Below are 10,226 nucleotides of genomic sequence, written 5' to 3'. Positions count from 1 at the left end.
TTCTTTGCATCTGTTTTCACACTCGCTGTATCTCTCTCACCCTCTCTGCCTCTTTCTCTCTCTCTCTCTCTCTCTCTCTCTCTCTCTCTCCTATCTTCTTCCTCTTTTTTATCTCCCTCCCGCTATCCACCTCTCTCCCTCCCTCCCACCTCTTCTCCCTCCCTGCCTCTATCCACCTATATATACTGCTAACAAACCTACACTTCCTTTATATATTGCTCTTCACGCACTCTCCCTCTCTTTCTCTCTCTCTCTCTCACACACACACAAACATACACTTTCTTTATATATCTCTCTCATACACACTCTCACTTTCTCTATCTCACACATAGGGTTTGACTGTCCCGGTCTGGTTCCGGTCTAGTCATGTTGACTAGTCAATGTGAAAATCAAAGAAGAAGAATGAAAAAAAAGCATGGAAAAAATGATAAAATAAGACAAAAAGAAGAACAAGAATAAAAAGAGAAAAAGAAGGAAAGAAAAATGAAAGAAGAAGAATAGAAGAGTAAGAGAGGAAGCATGGGAGAAGAAGAAAATAAGAAAAAAAGAAGGAAAGAAGAAGAATAGAAGAGTAAGAGAGGAAGCATGGGAGAAGAAGAAAATAGGCAGAAAAGAAGAAGAATAGAAGAGTAAGAGAGGAAGAATGGGAGAAGAAGAAAATAGGCAAAAAAGAAGAAAAGAAGAAGAATAGAAGAGTAAGAGAGGAAGAATGGGAGAAGAAGAAAACAAGAAAAAAAGAAGGAAAGAAGAAGTACGGAAGAACGAAAGAAGAAGAATAGAAGAGGAAGAGAGGAAGAATGGGAGAAGAAGAAAACAAGAAAAGAAGAAGGAAAGAAGAAGTAAGGAAGGACGAAAGAAGAAGAATAGAAGAGGAAGAATGGGAGAAGAAGAAAACAAGAAAAAAAGAAGGAAAAAAGAATGAAAGAAGAAGAATAGAAGAATAAGAGAGGAAGAATGGGAGAAGAAGAAAACAAGAAAAAAAGAGGGAAAGAAGTACGGAAGAACGAAAGAAGAAGAATAGAAGAGGAAGAGAGGAAGAATGGGAGAAGAAGAAAACAAGAAAAAAAGAAGGAAAAAGGAATGAAAGAAGAAGAATAGAAGAGTAAGAGAGAAAGAATGGGAGAAGAAGAAAATAAGAAAAAGGAAGATGAAAAAAGAAGAGAAGAAAAAAAGGAAAACGGCAATGAAGAAAGAAAGTAGAAGGTATGAAGATGAAAATAAGAAAAAAGGAAGACAAAACGATTAGTAAAGAAGAACAAAGAAGGAAGGAAGATGAAAAGAAGGAGAAGAAAAAAGAGAATAAGAAAGGAGGATGAAAAGATCAATAAAATAATAAGGATAGAAGTTGAGAGGAACATGAAAAGATGAATAAATGAATAAGAATAGAAGAATAAAGGAAGAAGAAAAGATGAATAAAAGAATATGAATATAAGAAGAGACGAAAATAAAAGCAAGAATCAAATTAGTAAAAGAAGAAACGAGGAAAAGAGAAGAAAAATAAAATGAAACGAGGAGGAAATAAAAAAAAAAGGAAAAGAGGGAAGATAAGAGGATGAGAGAGAGTGAACAGGGAAGAGGGAAGGAGGGGGGGTGTGAATGGTGAAGGAGAGAAAGAAAGGAGGGGAGAAGAACATGGAAGAGAGGGGGTTGTGAATGGTGAAGGAGAGAAGGAGGGGGGAAGAGAGAAGAAAGGTGAGTAATAGAATGGGAAGGGGGGATGGCGAATGGGGGAAGAGAGAAAGGGGGGAGTGTTAGAATGGGAAGAGGGGGGTTGACTAAATCTGGTCTCATACCAGTTCTGTCCCACATACCTGTTCCGGACCGGTCCACCCTGAAATGGTGAACCTGCGGTCTCTGTTCAGTCTGACCAGTCCCCGGTCCAAAATGGTGAACCATACTTACAAATATACACTTTATTTACATGTAAATATATCACACACAATAGTACACTTTTATTTTACATTTAGGACAATAGGACGCCCCTTAAAGTTCTTTATTAAGTTTATCTGCTCATCGTAGCGGTTTCTGCACTAGTTGCTGTTCATCCACAATTCCTACTCCGCTCGATCATCATCTAATTTCTACACTCCTGATTTACCACCACTTCTCTAGAGCTTCTCTCGCCTGTGGCTGTGACCTTCTTCAGTGAAGCCCCCAATTCTCAGGTTATGAGCACGATCAGTATTTGAATCTCGTTGAAGTATTCATATGGTATCCATCTGCTTTGGGCGTGTCCATGGTTATGAAGGGGTTATCCCTAGTAAACCACTATCAACACGGCTGCTGGCCCAACCTTTTGTATTTGCAATGCCTTCTTCACGAAATAGCATCCTGAAGGTTGATTTGTGATCTCGATTAAGATAAATATTACTATTTTGTAATTAAACACTGTAAATATTTGTGTATGGAATGGGGGCATTATGTGCATTAAGGTCAAGGATCAAGATAGAGGATTTGGTTTTGGGATCATTTCAACTATGATTTGATTCGTGGTCTTTGATGGAGATGAATATGAATTAGATTAGAGTGTCAATTGTCAAGAACAGAACGGAGTGAAGAGTGAGATTTAGTGGTGGATGATTCAGTTTTGAGATATGTGATGCTGAAGATGATGAGAATAATATGGATTATCCCCTGTAACATCCTTAATTAGGTGCAGTAATCAAGAAAATATTTGTTGAATTGAAAGGATTTCCCATAAAATCTATTAGAAGAGACCTGAGTATGGGGTAATCTGTGCATTGAGATTGTGGATGTTGGGATAGAATCCCTGCTGCCACACCTTTTCAGCACCAAGAGAGAAAGTAGAAGAGAACAAGGGAAAAAGAAGAAAGTACAAGAGAAAACAAAACAAAAGTAGTTCTAGTTTTCACAGTTCAACATTGTTCCTTTTGTCGAAGGAACATATAAATGGGAGTGAAAATAGTCATGACAGAGAACTTAAAATTAAGTGGGACCCATATACTCAAGGTTGCCCCCACAATTGCCCTTATGATCTTGACATCGATCCACACAAATGCTTTGAACTCCCAACTTCACATATAGCTCCACAAACTTTAGCCTTCTGGGAGCTTTTGAGAATATGACAGCCAGCTGATCTTTGAGCTGACATGGTGCACACTAAATTTACCTTCTTCAATATACTCCAGATAAAATGAAACCTCATGTTGATATGCTTCAAGTGACTATGGTATACATGATTCTCATTAAGGGCAATAACATACTTGTTGTCCACAATTATTTTCAAAGGCTTCAGGCTTTCTTTTTTATTTCGGCAATCAACCTAGCCAACAAAATTCCCTGACATGCCATCAAATCATGGATATATACTTGGCCTCATATGAAGAGAGAGAAACAATCTTCTATTCCTGTGAGGCCCAACTTTTCAGGTTTGGCCCGAGGAAGAGTGCCATGCCATTTGTGCTCTTATGATGAACAAGGTCTCCATTGTAGTCACTATTGCAAAACCCAACCAACATTTTTATCTGACAGCTTTCTCATAAGATAGACCAAGGTCTAATGTTCCCTTGGTATACATCAAAAGCCACTTCATCACCATCAAGTGTTCAACCATGGGTCTCTCCATCTACCTGGTTAAAATTCCAGCATAATAATATTCAGGTTTGACAAATATATAAACGACCATTCGTCTTCTTAACACAAGCCAAGAGTCTCCCTTGCTAGTCATATATGACATAGCAGGCATCCGAGGATCTCCCTCACTTGTATTGAGTAATGCATGATCCAAAGTCTTTATCAAGGTCATCAACATGGCTGACACTAGGGTTTGCCCAACCGATATCCATCCATCATCCAGTATCGGACAACCGATATCCGATATCCGGGAAAAAATGGGATGGTGTCGGATAACGGATATCAGATATTGGTCGATATCCGTCTAGAAGGGGTTAGACAGATATCGGTATCGGATATCGGGGGGGTGAGGACGAATAGGGTATCTGATACCGGATATCGGTTTTCCGTATCCAGATTTCGGAGACGGAAACCGGATGCCGGATATCGGTTTGCGATATCCGGATATCGGAACCGGTATCCAGATATCGGAACCGGTATCGACCGATAAAAATAAACTTTACTTCACATTCTACCTGTTAGTTTTAAACGTATTGTATGGTTTTTGATTTATGATCAATGCCCATTAATATATAGTGTGCAATTTTTTTTTCTTCCATATGGGATAACAGGATTCAAAGTTAATGTAAACTCTGAATCCCGTTATCCCACATGGAAGATGTTAAAAAAATTTCTCTGTATAAATTAAATGAGGCTGATATATTATTTAATATTAAAATAATGTTCATATCTATTACCGCTCAATTTTAAGAGCGTTATATATATAAATTATTTAATTAATGAGTACACCGTCCAATAAATAGAAACAAAATTTTCTATATCTTTCCATAGGGGATAAAGGGATTCCGAGTTTAACACAAAACCCGAATCCTTTTATCTCCTATGGAAAAAATTAAAAATCCGCAACTGTATATAATAGTTGAGATGTATGACCAAATAGAAAGCTCTTCCGATTCACCCGTGCCCACGTTATCTATGCGAAATGCGGGATATCTAATAAATCAAATTATTTTTATAATAATTCTATGTGGATATCGGTTTTCGATATCCGCATCGGATATCCGATATCGTCATTTGCCCCGTTGAGACGTAGACGGATGTCGACATCGAGACGGATATCGGTATCAGATATCGCCACTGTAGCAACCGATATCCAATACCGATATCCGGTATCCGGATATCGAAAAAAATGGATACCAGAAAATGTATTTCTGGTATCTGATACAGCATCCGTCCCGATACCGGCATCCGGTATCAGTATCGGGACGGGCGAACCCAGGCTGACACACCCTTCTCATCAATGCTGACTAAGTTGGCTTCTCCTCTTTCTTGTCGTTGTAACGTTCATAAGAAAAATGCCCAACTTTTTTGACATTTTAATACTTAATTTTGGACTTATCTAGAGGATAGTAGTCTTCATCCTTTCCCCCTCTGGTGACTTCACTGCTATAGCCACGACCTCTTTTTCTAACATGCCCACATCAACGCTCACAAGAGCTTTAATATTCCCTTTTCTTCTTGATATTTTTGATGGCTCTTGCTAGAAGAGCTTGCCTCCTTAACTGGAAATCCTTCAATTTTTCTTCATGATTTTTTAGGGATCCGACTATTTTTTCAACATCATTAACTACATTTCCCCTTAATACTCAATGGCGGATGTAATGGGATCAAATTTTGCTGGAGGAGCTTGGCCACCACGTCTCCTTCTTCTATATTTTATCCCATGGCCTTGAGCTGAGTGACGATCGTAGAAAATTTCCTTGCAAAGTCAGTCACGGGTTCATCTTCTCTCTTCATGAGCAGCTCAAACTCGCGTTCGAGGGTGTGAACTCTAGCCTTCTGGACATAAGCAGCTCCCAAATTCTTCACCTTCAAAATCATCCACGTCTCCTTAACCGTCAGCTTGTTGTCCAACTGAGCCAACACATCATCAGATATTGGACCATAGATAATTGAAAATGCTTTTTGATCCTTATTCTTCATCACCGTTTTTGCCTCAATAACTTCCCATAAACTGTTCGCCTCCAACAAATGAGCATTCTTATAGCCCATAGGGATTAGTTGTTCTTGGAGAGAATAGGAAAACCATGACCAATCTCTATTAGAGACCTGGGCATCATGACAGATGTTCTAGTAGATGTGCCCTATATTAAAGACATCCCACAAGCTTGAGAGATAGAATCACCAGTCCATTGTTGCATGAATCTGCTCATGCTTCTTCGTTGGATCATACTCCAAGCTCCAAAACCTGCTAATCCCGGCTGCCACACCTTGACAGTACCAAGAGAGAGTAATGATGGGAGAGAGCAAAGGATTTAGAAGGATGAAAAAGAGAAAACAAAACAGAAAACCTCGTTCTAGTTTTCACAGCTCAACATTGCTCCTTTAATCAAAGGAACACAAAGCAAGAAGTGAAAATAGTGATAAGCAGAAACTTAAAGTTAATTTTTACCCATCTACTCAAGGTCACCCTAACAGAGGTTTAAGGCCTAGGATTTGACTTAGAGATATTTGTGGTTGTGATTTGAATAGTCATCTCAATTAAGATGAATATGAATCAGGATTTGGTGGGGTTCACGATGAAATATTAGTCAGATTGGGATGTGTGCAACAGCTTTACGAGGGAGAGCATACTACTATTCAGAATATGAATTAGGGTATGAGTTCAAGTTTCACAACTTTTCCACAATGATTTGATTGTGATATTGATGAAGTCTGAATTAGGAGCAATTTTTAGGTAAAAAATCGCGATAGATCTACAATCATTTGGCCTGGCTAGAATAATATGGAGAGCTTAACCTGTCAAAAGTTCATAAATCCGGATTAATGTAGGAATTCCGTGAGGATTTATTGATGAAGATGATAATGAGACAAAGAAGAACTGATAATTACTTTTTGGAGAATGGATATGAACATGAATTCAAATGACTGAATGAATCAGGATTAAGCCAGGAATATCAAAAATATTTATCCACTTAGGAATTCCAGGATAATTTGATGATGTCCATGGGAAATTTCCAGTATGTCACGAAGGTATTTTTTTTATGAATTTCTGGGAAGGATCAGAATATTTTATATGGGGTCAATTTGGACAGAATGTGGTGAAATTTTGGTTCATTTATAAGGAAGTATGGTGCAGCATGGTATTGACACCAAGTGCATGAATCACATACATAAATTAATATTTTAATATAGATATTCTCATATAAAAATATTTAATTTATAATCTGAAAGTCTTATTGATATATTATTGCATGGTATAATTGACGATAATTGATTTTTTAAATGCATATATTAATTAATATATCATAGATATTAGATATCGGGTAGACATGATTGACAAATAACCAAGCCATGGGCTTCTTCCTCTGAATCCAATAAGAATAACCTGAGAAGAAGAGGAAGGAGATGAGGAAGATGCAGAAGAAAAATAGGAAAAAGCTTAGAAACAGGAAAAAATGGAAAAAATAAAAAGAATAGGTCAAAAAAAAAGAAATAAGAGAAAGAAGGTTAAAAATATAAAATAAAGAATAAAAATTATAATTTGAAGAATACGAAGAAGTAGAAGAGGAATGAAATGAGAAAGATACAAAAGAAAAATAAATAAGTTTAAAAGAAGAAAAAAGAAATAAGAATCAAAATAAAAAGGAAGAACAACAGGAAGATGAAACATAATAAGGAGAATAATAATAAGGAAAAATAAAATGATAAATAAAAATAAGAATAAGAGAGATGCTTAACTGAAATAAAAAGTGTACAAGAAAAATTTTAAAAATGTTGATGAGGAGGAAGGAGTCTTTGATCGGAATGAAATTCAGAATAGGCACTTGACTAAATGACCCACCTAAAAAATAAACATATCTTTTCTGTTTCAGCATCAATTCAGATTGGCTCTTTTTTCATTTATAAAATGCAGTTTGGGGAAAAATATCTGGAAATCAGCCATAAATTGATACCAAATCCTCAAAATTTTGTAACTTCAAAATGAAAATTTTTTGGTCTACACCCTTTATCTCAGGTTTTTTATCAAAACATGCAGAAAAAAAATGAGGAAGTAATATATCTGGAGAAACTGACTAACCTACACACATTTCTCACCTTGATGTGGAGTGTCTTCTTCCTCATTTTTTTGGCATTAACCGGTTCAAAAACCACATAGAATCGCACAACTGTACTGCCGGAAGTTCTGTGCGGTGTCCGGGGCTGATGCTCGACATATTGCATGGAGTTTGGTTGGAAAATTTGATATGAAACATGAAAATAGATGCACAACAGAGCGCAGAAAATTCCATTCCTAACGAAGAATTTAGTTTTCAAGTTGGTACAGAAAGAAAGACAGAAAATTTCAAATTTTCATGTAATTTCTTATCAAAAAATATTTACGGACTGAATTTAATTACAATGAACTAAAAATGAGGAAGATTAATTACAATAAAGATTATTTTTATGAAGTTAAGTTCACAACAATGTTGGGGTATAACAGCTCGTATGCAAAACAGATTTAACTTTTTCATAAAATTAGTATATTTTTTTGATTAAGATGTTTTTTCACATAAATAGCCAACCAGGGAGGTATTTTAGATATTTATTATTTTACTAATTTAATCTAAGTATTTTTCCACGACTTGAGCTCAATACTATCTAGGTAATAGGGATTCACTATTGATGTCCTTTATTAGCATCTGTTATTATCATCTGTAATATCTATCATGCAACCATTATGATAATGGATATAGTTATTGTGCTAGACGACCATTTAGTTACTACGTATGATAATGTTGCACAGATTTCTTGGAGAAGTATTGGATTGAAAATGTTGATTAGAGACAATGATAATGAATTACTACTGACATTCGTGTTAAGGATAACAAATGTTGTTAATGGTAAATCTCCATTTTGAATACAACCCTTAGTTACTTAATCAATTACCTTTGTGGAGATATGTGTTAAGAGGGTTCTATCCATGGTTTTTTCTTTTATTCCTATTTTCTATGCTTTTTGATTATGCTCACCTCATGACTCTCTTTAGCCCCTTATTTTTACCCTAGTTTGGGAACCCTAACATCTCGTATTCCAAGTCTCCTAGGAGTCCATTTGACTATGCATAATAATTTAGAAAATGCTACCCATTTCTCCATTTACATATCTGTATATAAAGAGCACACATACCCTTCTTACCTTCATTAATCTAAGTATATCCTCAATATATTATGTCTTGCCTGATTCCCTCAGGTTGACTTCACACTATCTCATCCCTACCCTGACTCCATGAAATTCTTCAACCCAGATGTCATTTTATCATTGACAGTACTTCACATTCCTTTTCAAACTCAAACTGTCTCTCCCTAAAAATAATAAAATATTTCAAGAACATTTGAGTTTCCCACTAGAGCATGTCAATACATCTCTCCTCAGGAACTGAGAAGTCATGGAAACAATATTCATAAGTGAATGGAAAATTTTCAGCTGTAAGAATACTAACTGATATAAATCACCTGAAAATTTTATTTTGAAGGAAGAATTTGAGAAGGATATCTAACAGCTTGCAATCTGGTCTTATAATATATTATTTTTTCTTGAATTATAACCTCAATTTTTTAGAGTTTATGAGAAATAATGGGGGAGAGACAGGTAAAGTTCTTGTTTCTTAGTTTTCTTAAAGAAATGGAAAGATATTTCTCTTCTCATAGGTGGTCAAATAGGCATAATTCAAGAAGTTACCTCAAATTGATTGTAAATATATCAGATAATAGATCAACTAATCTCTTATTCACTGCTATTTGACGACTAAGAACAATAGCGACTGTGTAATTACAAAATATCAAAAATATTGAACCAATATGTTACATACAGACTGTTGTTTAAACCCTTGATAGACTAGACTTTTCTTCTATGCACCAGCTGGATGTTGAAAATGAGATTCAGTATTGAAAAATGCATTTGACAATGAATTAAATATTTAAGTATTCATGATTGGTTAAGAAACCAACCGAGGATGAATACCTGTCAAATTTGGTTCAGAAATCAACATTGATTTCCCCCTGATTTAAACAAGCAAGGAGCGGTGATTGCCACCCTGTAACTTTGGTATGCTTCCATTTTCATCTTCCTCCATGTCGGTGAAGTTCCTAGGCGTTTTGGTACCTTTCTGATCATGCCAAGCCTTCCTCGAGGTGTCACAGACTATTATTTGATTGTACAAGCTCCAAATGAGTCCCCCCCCATAGCTCTGTAATTTTATTAGTTGGAAGATGATGAATTCAAGGTCTAGGAGATATTTTTAGTCCAAGGGCCTTCATCCACTTTTGATGGCATGGAAATGCCCTAGGGATCCTCCCAGGATATTGGATCACATGTGGCAGTTCCCCTTAGCTAGAAACCAATGTTTGGCTCGAGGACGATGATGGAGAGGGGCACAGATACATGCAATACTGACTTTGATAAAATCACGAACATGGACCCCTTTAAAATGAATGCACCCTTCCATGTTAATAGTCCTGTCAATGGGGTCCTTTTCTTGATTTGTTTGTCAAAGGACCCCACCTTCCATGTTAGCGGCCACATCCAATCAAGAGGAATTTAAAAGTAAGAAAAAGGTTAGATATATGTCCAACAACTGATTGTCATTCATA

General features: G+C 36.3%; 1 protein-coding gene across 1 annotated transcript; it reads right to left on the bottom strand.

The window, feature by feature from the left end:
- Positions 1-5,310: 5,310 nt before the first annotated feature.
- On the bottom strand, positions 5,311-5,646 carry LOC144711406 (uncharacterized). Its single transcript, XM_078585392.1, has one exon. The coding sequence runs from the start codon at positions 5,644-5,646 to the stop codon at positions 5,311-5,313; it is 336 nt and encodes a 111-aa protein (XP_078441518.1).
- Between the last annotated feature and the right edge of the window lie 4,580 nt (positions 5,647-10,226).

Source organism: Wolffia australiana, chromosome 13, assembly GCF_029677425.1.
Source record: "Wolffia australiana isolate 7733 chromosome 13, ASM2967742v1".
NCBI classification, from domain to species: Eukaryota; Viridiplantae; Streptophyta; class Magnoliopsida; order Alismatales; family Araceae; genus Wolffia; species Wolffia australiana.
Note: the sequence above shows the minus strand (reverse complement) of the source record. Positions and strands in the feature narration are given on the sequence as shown.

Coding starts and splice junctions, on each gene's coding strand:
- LOC144711406 (XM_078585392.1), bottom strand. CDS start 5,646: ATGGGCTATAAGAATGCTCATTTGTTGGAGGCGAACAGTTTATGGGAA.